This window comes from Sceloporus undulatus, chromosome 1 (genome assembly GCF_019175285.1).
Source record: "Sceloporus undulatus isolate JIND9_A2432 ecotype Alabama chromosome 1, SceUnd_v1.1, whole genome shotgun sequence".
NCBI classification, from domain to species: Eukaryota; Metazoa; Chordata; class Lepidosauria; order Squamata; family Phrynosomatidae; genus Sceloporus; species Sceloporus undulatus.
Genome location: NC_056522.1, coordinates 239188545 through 239209637, shown reverse-complemented (window position 1 = coordinate 239209637; position 21093 = coordinate 239188545). Strand labels below are relative to the sequence as shown.

At 40.0% G+C, this 21093-nt stretch overlaps 1 protein-coding gene across 1 annotated transcript in view; it reads right to left on the bottom strand.

Moving 5' to 3' along the window:
* The window catches only part of ADCY5 (adenylate cyclase 5), a 326430-nt gene that overhangs the window by 98956 nt on the left and 206381 nt on the right, over positions 1 to 21093 (bottom strand). Inside the window, exons 2-3 of the mRNA XM_042445074.1 lie at positions 13162 to 13311; positions 9798 to 9919 (exon numbers count right to left, since the gene is read on the bottom strand). Of these exons, the coding sequence (XP_042301008.1) occupies positions 9798 to 9919; positions 13162 to 13311 (272 nt within the window). The remainder of the gene's footprint in view (positions 1 to 9797; positions 9920 to 13161; positions 13312 to 21093) is intronic.

Below are 21093 nucleotides of genomic sequence, written 5' to 3'. Positions count from 1 at the left end.
TACGTATGAATTTACAGGAACTAAGCAGAGCTTTGTCCTGCTTCCCACCGCCTGAGGGCAGCACAGCAGGGATAGTCAAAGGATAGTCCAAGGTCCAGTCAAAGGGTCACACAATACCAGTCAGTCAGTCCAGCAAAGGGCAGAGGCAAGAGCATAGTCACAAGGCAAGTCCAGAGTCAGATAAACTTGAATCCAAAACAGGAATAGGTACAGCAAGACTGAAAGACAGGTTGTTGACTGCAAGAATGTCTGCAGCTGGAGGTCCTTTTAAAGCCTCATCCCTCTCAGCTGAAAAAGAATAATGGATAATAATAATAACAACCCATTAGCTCTCTTCTTAGCTGCTATCTGGAAGATCGCCTTACAGACCCTTGACCTGTCCTCTCTCACAGGTCCTAGCACCTGCACCTAGAGTCCATATAGCGTTTTCTCACTCTGCACTTCCTGAGCAATAGCTTCCCGCAATCTTCTCTGAGACTGTGAACCAGGGCAGCCCCAGATCTGCCCCTACCTCAGTCCTCCTCCATTTCCAGAGTCTGGGTTTTCGGACTGTGTCTCTAGTTCAGGCCCGGCAGTGCAATGAGCAAGCAGTGGAGGACAGGGATTGGAGGGCAAAGTATTTGGCAAAACAATCCTGCCACTAACCTTCCTCCCCCAATTTGCACCAATGAACAGATACCATCAGCCACATGGCCTTCCCCGGTAAGACAATCAGCATGTGCATTTATGGCTTTTCCAAAGACATCCAATGATTTTAACAAATGCATTTGTTTTTTACACTTCTTTCTGTAACATCAACATATCCCAGGCGGGAGTAATTTGCCACTAGCAACTAGCTTTGACGTGTTTTCCTTGATACTGGTGGATTCTCATCCTCCTATAACACACCTTTGAAGCCAGTTTCAAATCTAACAAATGACTGCTGTTAGATGCAAGTGTTCTCTTGGAGTGATTCCTCTCAAAATTTTCTGCATTTTTGCCTTCCATCAGTTTAAGGGGAAATTAAGAATAGAGCCAGTGATTCAAACAGCAAGCATAAGCCACAGACTGGATATGGAAGGTCACGACTGTACATCCAGGCACTGTCAATTGAACTTTCCAGCAGTGATATCATTTGCAAGTGTCAAGGTACCGACACTCTTGAGGAATGACTTCCTTTAACTTTCACATCTAAGGTAAGTAACTGGAATTAAAGTTCTGTCCAAGAGGTCCTGTTCAGGGCAAATTCATCTCAGCTTCAGAGTTGGGCAGGTGGCAACCAAAGGAAGGGCCTTTCAGTTGTGACAATCCTGATAAAAAGTGTAATTGGCCAGTAGATAAAATGTCACTTCTTTTATGGTTTAGGCTGACAGGCAAACACGTTTTATTCTCAAATATGATCGTGTAGCTTTGGTTTATTTCCCTCTCTTTTTATTTTTAACTTAACACTAGGCTGCCTTTTTGCCATGGCATATTTAAACACACACATATTATTTTATGGTGATGCCTCTTTTGGAGCACGGGAGATTTTTATTAAAAGTGGTAACAAATACTTTAAAATGAACAAACCCAACACTTTTGATCACATCTTTAACCAAGGAAGCATGACAAAAATCAATAATTATATACATCAACATACATTAAAACATTACAATAAACCAGAATCCTCTACCCTCTGCCATCTAAGTGAAAGCGACACAAATCAGGCAATAAAAAGATAGGACTCTAACATGCTGAATGCATCTCCCTTGCCATAACAGGCTGACTTTAAACCTCAAAAGTATTGAGAACGTAGGCTACATTTTGGACCCAGACTCCCATTCAACACAGTGGTGACAAATTATGAAAGAAGAACGTGGAGAACTGTATACAACTGTTTGAACAGAGTAAAAAAAATGTGGTGTTTTGCATCCCTTCATCCTGCCATCACATCCTCTCTTGCATATACTCTCTCTCTCCCCACTTCCCCATGTTAACATATCACAAATGTGCTGGGCAATATTCTAGCAGAAGTTGCAGAAGTATTCTTGTTGTGGCCCTCCCCCCACCACTGACTGTTCTTTGACCAGTCTTAGCCACACCTTCATATAATATAATAATCAATAATAATAATAATAACTTCATTTATATACCGCTTTTCCAACATGATCAAAGGGTTCACATCATATCTTCTTCTATAACATCTCAGAACAACTGAGAAGAACTGCTCGAAGTCCCTATAAGAATATAAAATTTTTTATTATGTATACCGCTTTTCCGTCTGATCAAAGCGGTTCACAGTAGCAACAATATAATACAAAATAGTACAATACTCAAGCAATACAATAAAATACCATTACATCAGCAATATTACACATTACAATCTCCTAACAAATACAAGTCCCATTTAAAACGATCAGTTGTGGTTGGTTCTATGGATCTTATGTTAGGGTATTCGATATATGTTACTACTTCCTCAGAGGCCTTTCAGTAACGGCCCCCCAAGCATGGAAAGTGCTTCCGGAGGACTCCATGCTCATTACCTCCCTTGAAACTGTTTAAAAAGAGACTTAAAACTTTCTCTTTAACCAAGCATTCCCCCATGTACATTGAAGTTATGTTTTCGATCTTCTTCTCCCTCTCCACTTACATACACCATAATTGGATTTTAATGAAGTTGAATTAATGTTGTGGTTTTTTAATGTTTTATAATTTTTACTATGTACACTGCTTGATCACTGGGAAAGCGGTATAGAAATAATAATAATACATCAATCTATATATAATTTATTATTATTATTATCTACTATCAATCATCACAATACCAATCATAACTTACTTCTTACTTACCAACCCCCTTTCTCCACATAAGGTTGCCCTCGCACCCTAAAACCACTGGCCTGTCTAGGTTGAGTCTGGGCCATAGTCAACTGGTTTCCCACAAGGAACAGATAAAATAGCTGTTGAACATATGGAACAGTGTTGTCAAGGCTGCAGACAAAGTGATGGACTTGAGACTTTGAGTGGCACATCATTTTCAGATGAGGATTTGAAAAGGTATAGCCTCACCTTTTGTCAATACATTTCTAAGGATCTGTTAGCATGATCAAGCAGAAGACCTTTTGTCCAATGAACCTTTAAAAAAAGTCCTAGCTTTAAGCCTTTGCCAATAACAACAGAACCTAGAACTTCCATTTTTTAAAAAAAATGAGTACAGATTCTTAAGAAAATCCCATAACATCCTGCTTGTTCATTAACATCAAGGGGAAAGGCCCCTCTCTGTATTCCACTTGAGGTTGGGGCATTGTTGATGGTAACAAGAGATAAAGCCTTCTTAGTGGCTGCACCAGTACTGTAGAAGACCTTGACCAAGGAAGCATGGATGGGCCCCTCTCTGGCTGTCCTTTGCTATTTGGTAAATATATTTTCAATTGGGCCAGTTTTTATGGATTAGTAGACTGTTATTTTATGCAGATATTAGGTTCTATCTAAGACCTCTGTTTTTTATATTTGTAATGTAAATGTACTGCATTCTAATTGTATTTTATGGCATTTATGGTTTTAAAATATCGTTTAGCTGCTCTGCATTAGATGGTCAGGATAGAAATAAATGCAGTTATCATTCCTATCTTCAGCTACAGATATGCTTTTTCCTTCCTTCCTTCCTTCCTTCCTTCCTTCCTTCCTTTTTCTTTTCTTTTCGGCCTTTTTTTGTATTCTCAGGACTCTGCCTGTACTGTACATAATTTGGCAACAGCTGCATCCTTCAAGGGTGTAAGAGCAAAAGAGTCATCATTCTCACAATGCAATAGTAGTCCAGTCTAAAGTTTGTGGGCGGGGGGGGGGGGGGATTTCTGGAGAAGTGAAATAAATAATAAGGTTGATGCCATGGTCTGAAGCCAGAAATACGGATTGGATTCTCCAGCAGATTATACTGAATCACTCATTGTTAAAAGGCTTAAAACAGGAGCAAATGAAACAACAAATCAGTATGTTTCAGTACATTAAGCAACCCATATTGGATAGCCAATCAAGTTTTATTCCATTTACAGATCTGCCAAGTCCAATGTTCTAATTCATACAAATGGGGTTACAACTTCAGACTGTCAACCAATCTAATTAACAACTGGTTCACCTTGATCAGAATGCATTTCATAACAAAGGGAGAATACACAAAGAAACTGTCATTCTTACTGTGCCTGGTTACTATCTTTGGAAAGAACTCCAAGGTTTAGAGGAACATAAATGACAACCAACTTTTGTTCTTGATCACAACACATATCTTTTTTATAGCACCACAGTGACTATATTTAGCCAATTACAGACACTATTTAGAGATTATTATGGCAATGGGTTACCATAAACAGAAACAATGAAAGGTACTAGTTGTAAACCTTACTATCCATGCATATGTTGATGCTTTTATTTCTGCCATGAACTGATACAAGAAGGGAAAAATGACTTTGTTGGCTGCATAATTTGTGTTCTTTATCTTCACAAGTAGATTGTGAGAACCTGGAAAACCCATTTCTTGATTTTGACAATGACCATTATATTTTACACAGAGAAGTGTGAAGCATATAAATTCAAGCTGCAAGTTTGTTTTCATTCTACTGTAGTTTCTCACACTGTAACTTTCTGTGAGTGGAAATTTTTGCTTCCCCATAAAACATCAATAAATGGTGACAATTTACATCATACAGTTGTATATATGCCTGAAATAGATTGTCGCCACCACCATTAACACTCCTTACACCACACTACTAATAGCAGCTAAATATTTTATGGTTTGACAAAGACAAGAAATGGATAACAGAGCCCAATATTTTATTTTATTTTTCCTGTTCTACCCCAGAGTTTATTTTGTATCTTTATGTCCAATGTTTTAGGCTTTCTTATACATATGGAATAACACACAGTGCAGGAAACAAATATAACAATTTTCAAAACAACACATCCAAAATAACATTTCAAACTAACACTCCTCATGCTGCCTGAAAGCCCTGTATCAACATTATGGTACTGGCTTGTCCTTTCTTTCCAGCTATAATTTTGTTTCATTGCATTACTTTTTCCACTGTTTTCATTCTACTGTTTCCACTGCTTCCATTCTCTTGTTCTGTTAAGAATGGCTGCTTCCACATTCATATAATATTTACGTGTATGTGTCTTCTAGTCACTTGTCAACTTATAGTGACCCCATGAATTCCGTAGAGTTTTGATAGGCAAGGAATACTTGCTAGTTCCTTCCTCTGAAATATAGCCTACAGCACTTGATGTTTATTGGCATTCTCCCATACAAGTACTAACCAGGGCTGACCCTGTTTAACTTTCAAGATCAGACAGGATCTGGTGCCTTTAGGATATTTAGTCCCACAGATAATATTAATACAGTCCAATTTTCCCCTTTTCTCAAAGTACATATAACTGAAATAACTAAATATCTTTTCCCTGCCAACCCATTCCTCCATTTTCCTAGTTTCTTCTGCTGTCTCCAACCTTACACTATAAGATAGGGATAACATAGGGATATGACGAGTAGAAAGATGGTGCTACCTAAGTAATCAATAATAAAATACTCAGTAAAAACTACAATCAATAATTTAATAGAAAACCGCAGAGGACCACTTTTTAAAAAGGTACTTCAAAATACCAACTGAAAAAACGTATATGTAAAGTTTATTTGTAAAAGTTCTTGTCCTTTATGAGAAAAGTATTTTGAAGTACTGAAATGTTTCACATTTTAGGACTTCTCTGAATAAATGTAGCTCTAACTTGCCCGCCAAAAGGTAAGCAGTGGCAGAACCAGGTGAACCTCCTTAAGCAAGGTGTTCTGTGGTCTCAGTGCCATTACAGAGTCAGTCTCATCTCTCTCTCTCTCTCACCTGCCATGCTTCTAAAGAAAAAAAAAAAGGAAATTAACTAGCCCTCACTTAAAACTGTTATCCTCAGTAAATCATTTAACCCATCTTGTTTTATTTTCTCTTGGGAGACTGGCTGATACACGACTCCAAATTTAATTGTAATCTTAAAGCAAAACCAAATGAACCCAGGTATTAAAGATAATACATTATCAACCTTTTTCTGTCACCTTGAGTTAGCTTATTGCCATAAGTATATTGAACTCAGCTTTCTGGACTGTCTTTAAAGACAACCTCCCACAGATTGCTTTATTTATTTTGGAAGTGTTAAACCACTCTTTAATTAAATACATCTGGGAAAAATACACATCAAAACAATAAAAAGCAATTATTTTTATATAGGCATACATAAAATGGAGTTCTAAAAGGGACAGAAGCTGAAATTGCATCAATTGTGATTGTAACTCTAGTTAAAAACCAGCTGAAAGCACATGCTGGAATGCCTAGACAAAAATTAGAGAATCCATACTTAGGGTAAAATGACTAATGAAAGCCTCTCTCTAAGTCATCACCCAATCACCCCAGATGGAGGATGAACCCCAAGATGCTACTCCAAGGGTTTAGAGAGTCATACAGGTAGTGTACTCAAATCTGGAACTGATTAATATATAATCATGGCCAGCTCTGGCTTCTAGAGGGAAGCATGAGTCTGGCAAGTTCCATGCATGTGCTGCTGCGCACATGGAGTGGATTATTATTATTCTGGATGTCTTGTTTCTTAAATGGAAGAAACATTCTTACATGTGCAGACAGATTAATAAAGAAGACTAAGGCGCTTTACAGACCGCTCAAAAAGGGTGGTCTGCCAGCGCCTCAATTTCTGCCGCCGGGAAGCCTCAGCCTCCAAATGGTGAGGCTTCCCGACGGCCAAAAAAGAAGCCCCAAAAAGAGGCTTCTTTTGGTGGCGCGCTTATGACGCCACAAGGTACCAATGGCGCACTTGCGGCATCATAAGTGAGCTGCGATGTGCGGATGCTAAGCATCCGCGATGTCAAAATGGTGGCGCCCATGTGTATAGGGCACCACCATTTTGTATGTACTAGGGTTAGGGCATCCGGAAGGGATGCCCTTTCGTATCCCTAGTACGTACCTAGTACGTACTTTTTGCCCATGCGGAACGGGCCTAAGGCTGCATCTGCACTGCAAAAAATAATCTGTCAGGGAACCCTGGTGCAACAACAAACTACAAGTGCCAGAATTCCATAGAACTGTGCCATGCCAGTTAAAGCGGTGTCAATCTGGATGATTTCTGCAGTGTGAATGCATCGTAAGTTAGTAAAGGAACTACGGGGCCATTCACACTACATTATAAACCAGTTTGCAAATCGGTTTAAAAGGGGGTCGTTCACACTGGCACTACCTTTTAGCCTTTGTTTGGTGCAGCTGCCTGCCTATAGTTGCTTTCCTCTCCCATTATTTCTGTTCTGAAAAAGGCAATGTGACTACTGACTTTAAACATGCAAGAGTCAGAGCACAGGTTCCTATTCCTGTCGGGGATAAAACAGTTTCCTCCCACTGATTTGCTGTTATGTGGCTTGCTGCTTAAAAAAAGAAAAGAAAACATTGTAGGGATATTGGCTGTCACTGCAACTCTACATCAAAAAGATGGAGCATGTCTGCAGAGGCTCAGAGTGTTGTGTCCAATCCCTATGCAATAAGTGCCTTTAGCCATTGTGGACTGGGATCACTCATCTCATATGGAGGTACAGCTTCAATAGCTATCTCCATAATGACTGTACTTAGCACATCAATACAGCATGTGCTATTTATTCTGCCCACTAAAATTTAGAATTTCAAACAAATAATGATGCTTTGGCAAGGAGAGAAGGGAGAGGTGAAGAAGGTGTAGACTGGGACTATATAGATTCTTGGCTTCTGAATAATGGTTCAAGACTCTGTTGATGCTGTTCACCACCCTGATTTTCAGAAGGGCAGTATACAAATAAAATTTTATTATTTGTTATTATTATTACCCAGTTTTTGACCAGACCAGCATCTATCTAGATATTGTATGCTCAAACAGTTGTAAGGTTTCCTCTGTATCTGTTGTGAAAAATAATCTGAATGGCAAAGACATTGCAAGGATGACTGATTCCAAACAATGTCAGCTATCTCATTCTTTGCTTGCACAATGAACTCTTCTTATTTACAGTTTACTGTTGAATTGCCACAGCAATTATTTGAGTTACCAGTATTGATTAGGCAATTTTACACATGTATATCTGTATAACATGAACATATGAAAGTATATTTTACCCTGCAAACTCTACCACATGGAATAGACAGAGATCATTTAGGATGTAAGTATGCCTTGTGATCTGTAATGTTATTTTTGAAACAATTCTGTAAATATAACAAACAATTGCATCCATTTATATTAAACTACAGATACTGGATTAAGCAACTTCTCCCAGCTATCTTCTTTTTAATATTCCATGTACTTTGTGACCATGGTCTCATCTTTAATTGCTCTGCCTTCATCTCAGTGAATTGGCCTCTTTTAAAAACTAGTTGTTTGTTTGCATGACATTCTTTAATGGGGTTTAAAGCCAGTGAGGCTGCTGTCTGATCATGAAAGCCTCATTCCAAATACCACATAAAAGTGCCAAATAGATATGAGTCTGGAGTCAACAAGGCCAATTAAAACAGTTTACTTCTAATTAAAAAGAACAGGCTGCAGTCCACAGATCAGATACAGTGTACTATCATTTCAGCAGATTAATTTTCTCATTAATCTGATGAGCCTAAATCAGTCAATCTACCGTAAGCATTTCTTTTTAAATAGTTTTTGAACTGGTGCAGCTGTTTGATTTACCTCATTGGAAACTGAGATATTTTAAAGGCAAACACACTGGATAAATCCAATGGTTAATCCCAATTGGAATAGACCTGCTGAATGAATGAAACCTTTTAAATCAACACTTATAAAAGTCTCATTGATTCAATGGGTCATCTGTAGTTGAAACTAACAACTGGACTCAGCCCATGGCTTCTGGGGCTTTGTGTAGAAATGTAAAGCTACTCAAACTGACCAGGCACAAAATCTTTATTTCCTAGCCAAGAAAATCATATACACAATATTATTCAAGTAACACATCAGCCAGTTTACTCAGAGTTTTTTAAAAACTGGAGACAAAGATGCAAGCTATCCTTTTCTATTTCACTTACTGAGAAACTCTTCATGTAGTAAACATTTAAGGTAAGGCCCTCAAAGTATTCAGTACTTCATACATTTTTATTTTATTATATTTTTATCATACTCATGCAATGCTGCTAAATACAAATAATAACTTAAATCATCACAATATTAAATAAACATCATTTATTGGTTAAATAAGAGGTACAAACCAAACTCAAAGCTATTTAAAGAAAACATGCAATTTCTCACCACTTTGCTATAGAACTGAAACTATGAAATGAATTTCTTTCTCCATTCTCACAGTAAGGAAAGCAGGAACAGTGATTTTCCAAGTCACATCAAAACCAGAAAGCTGTATTTGGTACAGTTTAAGTTTCTCATAGACATAAAATGGCCCAGGGAGGTCCAGAACACAGTGAAAATGCCTCTTCATCCCATAAAAGGTGTGTGTGTGGTGGTGGAGATTTTTTCAATTTTGGGGAGAGGAAGTAGTTGGGCGTTAGTTAGGCTATATTTAAGTTGGGCTATATTTATGGCAGTTTCCCTCTGCCTTAAAATATACCCCATTGTTTTTAACTATTATTTCTCATTGTGTCATTGGGATGAAAAATGGGAGAAGCCTGGAATACCCTCCCCATTTTGAGTTAGAAAAAATATAGGGTAACAGAAAAGCAACATGGGGCATACTTACTGTTTTGCCCCCCATTTCACTCACTTCTTTTTTTAAATGGTATACACTGTCTTGCAGCTGCATTCCATGGTTTTCCTTCTGCACTTACCTGACATTGTCATGCTTTTGGATGTAAATTTTATGAAACATCATATCTTCCTTTTTGGCATTAATATCAGCTTTCATCTCCATGGCAACATGGCGAGGAAGTACGGAGAGCAGGAGGCGCTCCTATGGTGTTAGACAGATGATCCAATTAAATCCCTGCTCCCTGTTTAACAACACAAACACACATCTCTTTGTCTGTCATGCCCAGGGCTGGCCCAAGATATTTTGCAGTTTTAGGTGGAGCTGCAAATGCTGACCCGTGTGATCCAAATCAAGGCAAACGCTATCCAGAGCCAGCCGAGTTATAAGTGGCAGAAATTTTCACAAATATGTGTAACCATCCTTAGTAGTGAAAATTGAACAATAACAAATTAAATGACAATTTGCCGCCTTTCATGACATCCAAAATCTGTTACGTGAAGACAGCAGCTCACTTAAAATGACAGCACTATCCCTGGTTATGTTAGCAAATTGGAGTTATCACTTCTGTGGTGGATGGACAGAAACTGGTTATTTTCCAAAATAACAGCTTCTGGGCCATCTAGGATCCCTTCCCACTCGGTGTTAGGCAAAACCCACAAAAATCACAATAAATCTTCTTTCTGGTTTCAATTAAACAGCCACTCACAGTAGCTTAACTCATCAAATGATAGCAACTTCCAAAGACAGATGTTCTGATAGGGGTAAGTTATGCTGCATGTCAACTCTGTTTTGTTTCTTGCTATTCCTTCATACATAGAAAGCTCTCAGGCCTATTGCAGAGTATCATTTGTGAAATCTAGATTTGCTGTTTGACTGCAAACCTAAAGGTTAAGAGTTGATATGATAGCCCTGCTTAAATATTTCAATGCCTGTCATACTGTAGATGGAGCAAGTATGTTTACTGCTGCTCCAGAGAATAGTACATGGAGCAATTGATTCAAACTACAGTGGTACCCCGGGATACGAATGCGCCGCCTTATGAAATTTCCGGGTTACAAAAAAAAATCCATTTAAAAAAACTGTTCCGGGTTACGAAGGTTATTTCGGGTTACGAAATTTTTTTTGGTGCTTTTCGGCGCTATTTCGCACGAAATCGTGGCTTTTCCCCATTAGCGCCTATGGCTTTTTCGCCTTACGAAGATTTTCGGGTTACGAAAGCGGCGGCGGAACGAATTAATTTCGTAACCCGGGGTACCCCTGTATAGGAAAAGAGATTCCACCTCAACATTGGGAAGAACGTCTGACAGTAAGAGCTGTTTGACAGTGGAACACACTCCCTTGCAATGTGGTAGTCTCCTCCTTTGGAGATTTTTAAGCAGAGGCTGAATGGCCATCTGTCTGGATTGCTTTTATTGTGTATTCCTGCATGGCAAGAATGACTTGATGGCCCTTGAGAGCTCTTCCAGCTCTATGATCTTATGATTCTAAATTACTAATATGGATGATGTCAGGTACACAGTAAACATTCAGGATGGCTTCAGATATTTTGAGCATGTGTATGAAGCAGATTGTTTGAGTCTACTCTTTATATTTCTTGGGTAAAATATGAAGATGGAAACTCAGGAGGTCTACCCTGCCCACTCCTCCATAGTGTGGAGCCTGATTACTATTTCATTGCTAGAAGCAATGTGTCTTACAAATGTACACATATTGTAACAGAAACATGAAAAGGACCTACATGCTTGTGCTATGCACTATAATTATCTGTGCAGGTAATGTCTGGGAAACCTAATTGGCCAGAAGCATACCGTTGTTTAATTATGTGTATGAATCTTTGCAGTGGCTTTTGCATTTTGATGTAGAAAACACTACTCACATTCCCTTTCTAACAATCTTTCTCAGTTTCTGCTTAGGGTCAGAATGGCTTGGAGAAACCTAGCATATAAAGCTGGTAAAGTAATGCATTTTGCTCAGGATATTAGAAAGGACTAAGATCTTTGCTTTACATAATAGAGTCAGTAGGGTTCAAAAGGTTAAACTAAGTAACTGCATCTGAGTTTCAGCATGACTTTGTACAGGTGGGTCTCAAAAGTGGACTCCATAGTCACCTTCCTCCACTTATTTCAGATGTAGGTTGGTAGCTGATCCAGGGGCCCCTTCACACTACACAATTATAACACTAAGATTAGACTTTAACGGTCATGGCTGCATTCTATTTAATTCTGCTATCTGAAGTTTGGTGAGCCAATAGAGCTCCTTGAGTAAGAATTCTAAATACTCAATCCCAGGATTCCATAGGCTGAAATCATGATAGTTAAGTGAAATCATGGTACTATAACTATGTAGTATGAAAGGGCCCCATGATAAACAAAATAGTGTCATGTATATTCAGACAGACTCTGCTGGATACACTGAACCTACAAGCTCATTTTGAGGTACATATTTTACCAGTTGCATGTCTTAAATATGCCTCTGAGTTATTTATTTATAAATTTATATATTGCTTTTCTCCCAAATGGGGCTCAAAGTTTCTATCTAGCTATGGAGGAAGCAATTTTATAACCATCTGTACATTCACCTTGATATGTTCAGGTACACTAAACAGCTGAGCAACTCATGATCCTTGCCCACACAAGAAATTTACTGATTAGGAGTAATGGAAGCAATGTATTGGGAACTTATCACATGAAGAAATAATCAGTTTTACCTCTTCCACCTTCAAGTCAGGATCCGGGATGGCCCTGGATGTTATCAGACCTAAGTCACCACTGATCTAGCACTTTTTCAAAGTTGGAGAGTTTCTGACTTCAAAAAATGGCCAGCTGAGCGAGGCTTCGACCCGGGATGCATCCGGGAAGCAGCACTGCGGCTAGCTCGGTGACAATTTAAGTCTGATAACATCCGGGGGCATCCCAGATCCTGAACTAAAGGCAGAAGAGTTAAGACAGATTATTTCTTCATGTGATAAGAGATTAGGTTTGCCCAAGTGCAAACATACGGTTTGTGGAGAGTGGCTTCTGACAAGCTGCTCATGGCTGCTTATCATTCCCCAAGTTCCAAGGTAAGCCACCTACTGAGGTAGTCTACTTATCTTACCTGCTGTGGTAAGAAATAACAGGGTTTCTGGGTTAGGCCTGGGCTTCAGCCTTAGATAATGGTTGACCTTGAGCCTGGAAGGACTTCATCATGGACGTGGGCATTTTTATATCTGCAGCCCTGAGGGGGCTCACTACAAGTAACAGCAAAGGTCAGACTTCTATTAAATCACTGTTTTGCTTAGAATTGCAGAATCATCCAGCACCCCATCTCGCTCCATTGAAACAATGGAAGCAGAAGAATATGTCCACAAGCTAATTTCCAAACTCAAATAAATAACCATTTCATCTTCATAATCATCAAGTTACCATGATCAGTCATCAATTATCAGCCATCTTTTCTTTTACCTGCTGCTGGTTTTCTCTCTGAGAATGTAGACGGGCTTGAATGCATTCCCTGGTCTCCTGAAATGCCTGTCTTTGGGACACCTCAGCTGGATAGTGTGTACACACCCCTACAATGTTTGTACAGATGAAAATGAGGATGTTGGATACCAGCTGCAATGAAGATGGAGAGAGGAGGGGAAAGAAAGACAGATTATTACATTCTGGAAACCACCAGACCAAAGGCTAGAGTTCCCCTGCAGTTCCTCACAGTTTTTTTTATCCATATGACATGGACCAATGACTTTAATACAATGATTGCTACTGTACTGTAGTCGAAACAAATTATAGTTATATAAATCAATCATAGTAACAAGGCAATAATGTGTTGCACTTTTAAACTCTGATTATACTTACTTAAGGTCACATACCACTAATCCCATTTCACAGTATAATTGCATTCATGGGTATTTTCTTGCTGTTTGATTACCAGATGTGAAGATTCCCCACACTCAGAAATGTGAGCCTGTTTAGATGCAATGTCTGAATAGAATACGCTACCACAACTTAAGAAGTACACACTGGCCCTGACCACAGCTTTTGCACACACACTGGCTACTTTAGGTCTGGGATCAGCAGCTCACTGTGGGACACTCTGGGTATGGAACAGGCTGTCAAAAATTCCAAAGAAGCTAAGAGGAAGGGGAGAAAAGTAAAAGAAGAAAATCTGGCAATGGATTCCAGTTGTCATTTTGAAAAATACTTTTTTCTTCATTTGGAAATTGCTTATTTAAAATAAGCAACCATTTGCAACAACTTAAAAGGTGAATTGTGTATGCTGGAAGCTTCTAGAAAACACAATTCCCTCTTTTATAGTCAGAAGAGAGCCAGTCTTGGGAGTCTGGAGAGGTCCAGAATCTTAAAAAACAGTGTATGAGGGAGGGTGCATGCAGCTTTGTCCATTCCTACTCTATGTTCTCAACCCTTCTTTGGCAGAGACTTACATTCAAATTCAATTGCCTGCTCTTGAAGGTTTGTACTTGAGGCGTAAGTACCGTGAGTCACACTGCATAATTATACACCATGATTCCATTTTAATTATGATGGCAATATCCTAAGGAATCCCATGAACTGTAGTTTAAGGAGGGGTCTTTAGAACCAACAGCCAGAGAGATTCTCTGTAGTTTGCCTATGATCAAACTACAAACCTCTACATGATTGGGTAGTGTGAAAAGGCCTTTGCATTCAAATGGTTGTGACCCTTTACACAACTCACTACTCAGTATTAAAAATTTAGGGACAGTGGAAACAGAGTTGGTGTGTGGGCCAGTGGCGTCACTAGGGTTGGTGTCACCCAATGCGGTAACTCATGGTGTCAATCCCCCCCTTGACCTCTTCCCATACCACACCATACAGAATCCTTAGGAGTGTTTTTTGTACTGCTGTTACTCACTAATCATCATTCTTGTATATCACTGAATACAGTGGCCCTTGGTATCCGCTGGGGTTTGGTTCCAGGACCCCCTGTGGATAACAAAATCCATGGATGCTCAAGTCCCATTAAATACAATGAATAGTAAAATGGTATCCCTATGTAAAATGGCAAAATCAAGGTTCGCTTTTAGGAATTTATATGTTTTTTGAATATTTTCTAGCCGTGGATGCTTGAATTCATGAATAAAGAATACATGGACACTGAGGGCCAATTGTATAGTTTTGATAGTTGTGACATAAACAACTGGCACAATTAAAAGTGTACTTTTAAATTACAATATCATATGTGCAGCCTAAGTGTTTATTGTTGTAAACTGCCCTTGACTCAGTTTTGACTCATGGCGACCCTATGGATAAGACATCTCCAAGACCCTCTGTCCTCCACTACTCTGCTTAATTCCTGCAACTCCATACCCATGACCTCCTTAATAGAGTCCATCCATCTAGCATGTGGCGTTCCTCTCTTTCTACTTCCCTCCACCTTTCCCAGCATTATTGTCTTTTCCAATGAGTCCTTCCTTCTCATGGTGTGTCCGATGTATGACAGCTTCAGTTTGGTCATCTTGGCTTTCAGGGAGGTTTCCGGCTTGATCTGCTCTAGGACCTATTTGTTTGTCCTTTTAGCTGTCCATGGGATCCTCAGCACTCTTCTCGAGCACCACATCCCAAATGAATTGATTTTCTACCTATCATCTTTCTTAATTGTCCATCTCTCACATCCATACATGGTAATAGGGAATACAATGGCTTGTATGATTCTAACTTTTGTGTTGAGTTATATATCTTTGCATTTTAAAATCTTTCCTAGTTCTTTCATAGCAACCCTCCCCATTCTTAATCTTCTTCTGATTTCCTGACTACAGTCCCCATTTCTATACACACACACACACACGTGGTTTCAAATGTGAACTATGAACATTAAAGAGAACATGTGGTAAAATTTGATGTGTGTGTGTGTGTGTGTATTAAATTACAAATTAATTTAAATTTTGTTTTAATTTGATTTAAAAAAAAAAGGCTGGGGCTTCTCCTTTCTCCTCCCACTGAATCTCACCCCACTCACTCCATCTCTTTAGCATTTTAATGGGACACAGGTGAATGCCACAGCCTTTTTAAGTGGTGTCTCCTCATCGTAGGGTGTCACCTGGTGTGGTCTGAACCCCCCCCCCCCACACACACACACACTCTAGTGACACCACTGGTGTGGGCCCCACTTCTCTTATATATATTAGTGCCCTCTCTTCAGGCAGAACAGCAAAACAGAACTACTGCCATGCTCTCCATCACTACGATCTGGAAAGGTTTAATGAAGAGGGTTGGAAAGCCAGATAACCATGTGGTCCATTGAGAAATATTCCCATTAAGTGTAATTTTATATATGATAACGGCAACACGCATGATATATGCTGAACACTGGAAATCGAATACAACATCCTTTATAGAGGATTGGAAAATAAAAGTCAAGGACTTCACAACTTTAGATAGATTGTCCATGTATATTGTAGGGAAAACAATCCAACAATATGAAAGGAAATGGGGGAAGGTGGAAAAACTGTGGTATTAGAAGAGATGTAGATAATTGGGAGCTTTAATACCAAGAAAAGAACTCTGAATAATAAGTTATAGAAAAGTATGTATACGGAACAAGTTTGAAAGACTATATGTTTTCTGTTTGAACATTTGTTTACTTGTTTGTTTCCTTTTTAAGTACATGTATTAATAATTACAAATAAATATTTAAAAAAGAGAGAAATACTCCTATGCACTACAACAGATCCTTGTATTTACCCAACACTATATTCCAGGGTCCATTTCATGGACTGAGAAAAGAAAGGGGACTCCAGAAAGTGATCCTTCCCTCTTCCCTGGCTGTGTGGGCCCAAGGTGAAGGAAGCTGCAGTCCTACAACATCTGCAAGGGTATATATTCCCCACTCTTGGTGTATAATGGGGAATACAAGTCTGAATAAGTATCTGGGGGCAATGAAGTGAGTTACAAAAATGGGGGGGGGGGTGTCAAAGTTTGGAGAAACAGCTCACCTCTCATCAAAACAAACAAACAGCTTCATTTATATACCACTAAAACTAGCAGTGTCTAAGTGGTTTACAACTGTAAGCTAATTGCCCCCAACAAGCTGGGTACTCATTTTAGCAACCTCCTTGGAAGGATGCAAGCCTGAGTCGAGCTTGAGCCCTTTTGCTGATATTGAACTCACAACCTTATGGTTTTGAGTGAGTGGCTGCAGTACAGGCATTTAACCACTGCACCGCCAGGGCATCAGTATCTCTCCAGGCACTTCTAAAATAGCTTTGGAAGAGACCACCTCCAGAAGCACAGGGCTTTCCCTGTTTCCCATCACAACTGAGTGGCATGTCTACAGACAGTTTAAAATATTTTACTCTTGTTTTTTGTATATTTTTGGCTGCATGTGGTATTACTTGTAAGCTGCCTTGAAGTTGACGGGTGACTTGAAGACACACACGCACAGGTGTCTCTCTTCTTTCTTTTTAACCTGTGTGACTTCTCTTCAAGCCTCCATGTTTCTCATACCCAAACAAACTGGCAAAAGTAGCATAGCTGCTGCTCTACAGCTGGGTCTCAGCTAGGACCATCTCTGCCATTTCCAGTTCCTCCAGGAACTGTATGGCAATACACCATTAAGAATATTTTCTCCCTCTGCATGGAGTTTACCCTCAAAGCTGGATCACTGGATCCTGCCTGCACATTCATTACCACAGCATATTAGCTCATAGAATCATAGAATCGTAGAGTTGGAAGAGACCACTAGGGCCATCCAGTCCAACCCCCTGCCATGCAGGAAATCCCAATCAAAGCATCCCTGACAGATGGCCATCCAGCCTTTGTTTAAAGACCTCCAAGGAAGGAGACTCTATCACCCTCCGAGGGAGTGCATTCCACTGTCGAACAGCCCTTACTGTCAGGAAGTTCCTCCTAATGTTCAGGTGGAATCTCTTTTCCTGCAGCTTGCATCCATTGTTCCGGGTCCTGTTCTCTGGAGCAGCAGAAAACAAGCTTGCTCCCTCTTCAATATGACATCCTTTTAAATATTTAAACAGGGCTATCATATCACCTCTTAACCTTCTTTTCTCCAGGCTAAACATCCCCAGCTCCCTAAGTCGTTCCTCATAGGGCATGGTTTCCAGACCCTTCACCATTTTTGTCGCCCTCCTTTGGACACGCTCCAGTTTCTCAATGTCCTTTCTGAATTGTGGCGCCCAGAACTGGACACAATATTCCAGGTGAGGCCTGACCAAAGCAGAATACAGTGGCACTATTACTTCTCTTGATCTAGACACTATACTTCTAATGATGCAGCCTAAAATAGCATTGGCCTTTTTAGCTGCCGCATCACACTGTTCACTCATGTTCAACTTGTGGTCTACTTGGACTCCCAGATCCCTTTCACATGTAGTTTCATTCAGCCAGGTGTCACCCATCCTATATCTGTGCATTTTATTTTTCCGCCCTAAGTGCAATACCTTACATTTCTCCGTGTTGAATTTCATTTTGTTAGCTTTGGCCCAGCTTTCTAGTCTATTCAGGTCATTTTGAATCTTGATCCTGTCCTCTGGGGTATTAGCTATTCCCCCTAATTTGGTGTCATCTGCAAATTTGATAAGTATGCTCCCAATTCTGTCATCTAGGTCATTGATAAAGATGTTGAATAGCACTGGCCCCAGGACAGAGCCCTGTGGGACCCCACTGGTCACTTCTCTCCAGGATGAAAAGGAGCCATTGTTGAGCACCCTTTGGGTTCGGCCGGTCAACCAATTACAGATCCATGTAACAGTTCCTTTGTCTAGCCCACATTTTACAAGCTTGTTTGCAAGAATGTCATGGGAAACCTTGTCAAAGGCCTTAGTGAAATCAAGATACAGTGCGCCCGCGCCATACGCGGCTTGAGTATACACACTCAAGCCGCGCGGGGCGGAACAGGCGGCGCGTCCCATTCATTTGAATGGGTGTGCGTGCCTGTTGCGCCCTGTGTGCCGCCGCGCTGCCGTGCACGAGCCCCATTGTTTCCAATGGGGCTCGAGCATAGGCGGAATTCGCCTTATGCGGCGGGATCCGGAACGGATCCCCCGCGTAAGGCGAGGACCAACTGTATACTATATCCACAGCATTCCCTTCATCTACCAAGCTGGTAATTTTATCAAAGAAAGAGATCAGGTTTGTCTGGCATGACTTGTTTCTCTGAAACCCATGTTGACTTTTTGTGATTATGGCATTGCCTTCTAGATGTTCACAGACTCTCTGTTTATTGATCTGCTCCAGAATCTTTCCTAGTACTGATGTCAGACTAACTGGACGATAATTGTTGGGATCCTCTTTTTTCCCCTTTTTGAAGATGGGGACAACGTTTGCCCTCCTCTAATATCTCTTTACTTATTCTGTGCTGAAATTCCCCTATTCTGTCCTCTGCTCCATTATCCTCAGGTTGAGCACCCTTTGCCTTTTCTGAGAAGACTGAGGCAAAGAAGGTGTTGAGGAATTCTGCCTTTTCTCTGTCCTCTGTTAGCATTTTGCCATCTTCTCCACGCAGTGGCCCTACCATTTCCTTCTTCCTTTTGCTGCGGACATATCCAAAAAAGCCCTTTTTATTGTTCTTAACCTCTCTAGCAAGCCTGAGTTCGTTCTGCGCTTTAGCTTTTCTGACTTTACCCCTACACATGCCTGCTATTTCTTTGAATTCCTTTTTTGTGATTTCCCTCTTTTTCCATTTCTTATACATGTTCCGTTTCAAACTTAGCTCAGTTGAAAGTTCCTTAGTCATCCATCCTGGTTTCATGAGACACCTCCCGTTTTTCTTTCTCACTGGAACTGTTTGAAATTGTGCCTTCATTATCTCCCTTTTGAGAAAGTCCCATACGTCCTGAACTCCTTTATCTTTTAGTATTTCTGACCATATCAGGATAGTTGAAGTCGCCCATCACTACTACATCTCTCTTTTCTGACTGTGTGGTCATCTGTTCTAGAAAGATATCATCCAATTCCTCAGTCTGACTTGGGGGTCTGTAGTAGACTCCCACCGTAACATCCTTGTTGTTTCCCTCCCCTTTAATTTTTACCCAGATGCTCTCCACCTGGCTGTCAGTATTGATGTCCTGGATCTCTTCACTGGTGTAAATATCTCTGACATATAGTGCTATTCCTCCTCCTTTCTTGTTTGGCCTATTTCTCTTTAAAAGGTTATACCCCTCTATTTCCACATTCCAATCATGAGACTCATGTCCTGTCAAAATGTTATGGTGAAACTTCCATGAATTGAAACACAGAATTGTTTCTGATTTTAAAAACAGAGGTTGTTGAACAGCCAAAGAGTGGGGAGCCTTGTATGGTTTAACTCCCTGCACATGTTTCTTGTTTTGATACCAGGAGTGAAGCTGGCTGAGAGAAGTGCTAGACTATACAGTAGACATATGCACATTGGTCATATCTGGTGGGATCACAGTTAAAGGACACTCTCAGCTACAGACCACATATAGAGAGGCCCCCATGAGGGGGTTGGGGGAGGTCAGGTGTTATCTGTGTGATAATTGTGTGTGTGCACGTGACTTCAAGGCATGTGCCTTATGACAACCCCAAGAATTTAATAGGGTTTCTTAGGTAAGGAATGTTCACAGGAAGTTTTGCCAGTTCCTTCCTCTGAAATATAGCCTACAGCACTTGGTGTTTGTTGGCAGTCTCCCATACAAGTACTAACCAGGGTCAGCCCCTATTTAACTTCCAATATCAGACAAGATCTGGTGCCTTTAGGATATTTAGTCCCTTAGATAGTATTTAGGCAGTTCAATTTCCCCTCTTTTTACAAGTACATATAATTGAAATAACTATATATATTTTACCCTGCCTACTCATTCCTCTATTTTCCCAGTTTCCTCTGCCTCCTCCCATTATCTTACACTATAGGCACCTTGAGGTAGGGATATGAGAAGTAGAAAGATGGTACTACCTAAGTAATCAATAATAAAATACTCAGCAAAAACTAAAATCAATAGTTTAATAGAAACCAGTCACAAGACCACTTTTAAAAAAGGTACTTCAAAATGCCAACTGAAAAACAAGCATTGAAAAAATATTTGTAAATGTTCTTGTCCTTTATGAGACAAATATCTAGGCATACTGAGATTTTTCACATTTTAGGACTTCTCTGCATAAACATAACTCTAACTTGCCTGCCAAAAGGTGAGCAGTGGCAGCATCAGGTAAACCTCCTTAAGCAAGGTGTTCTGTGGTCTCAATGCCATTACAGAGTCAGTCTCATCTCTCTCTCACACCCGCCATGCTTCTGAAGGAAAAAAAAAAAAGGAAATCAACTAGCCCTCACCTAAAACTGTTAGCTTCCTCACTAAATCTATTTTATGATGTGTTTGTAACTGGTTTTAAATTTTGTATACACCGCTTTAATCTTTTGGAAAAGGTGTATAAAAATAAAATTTA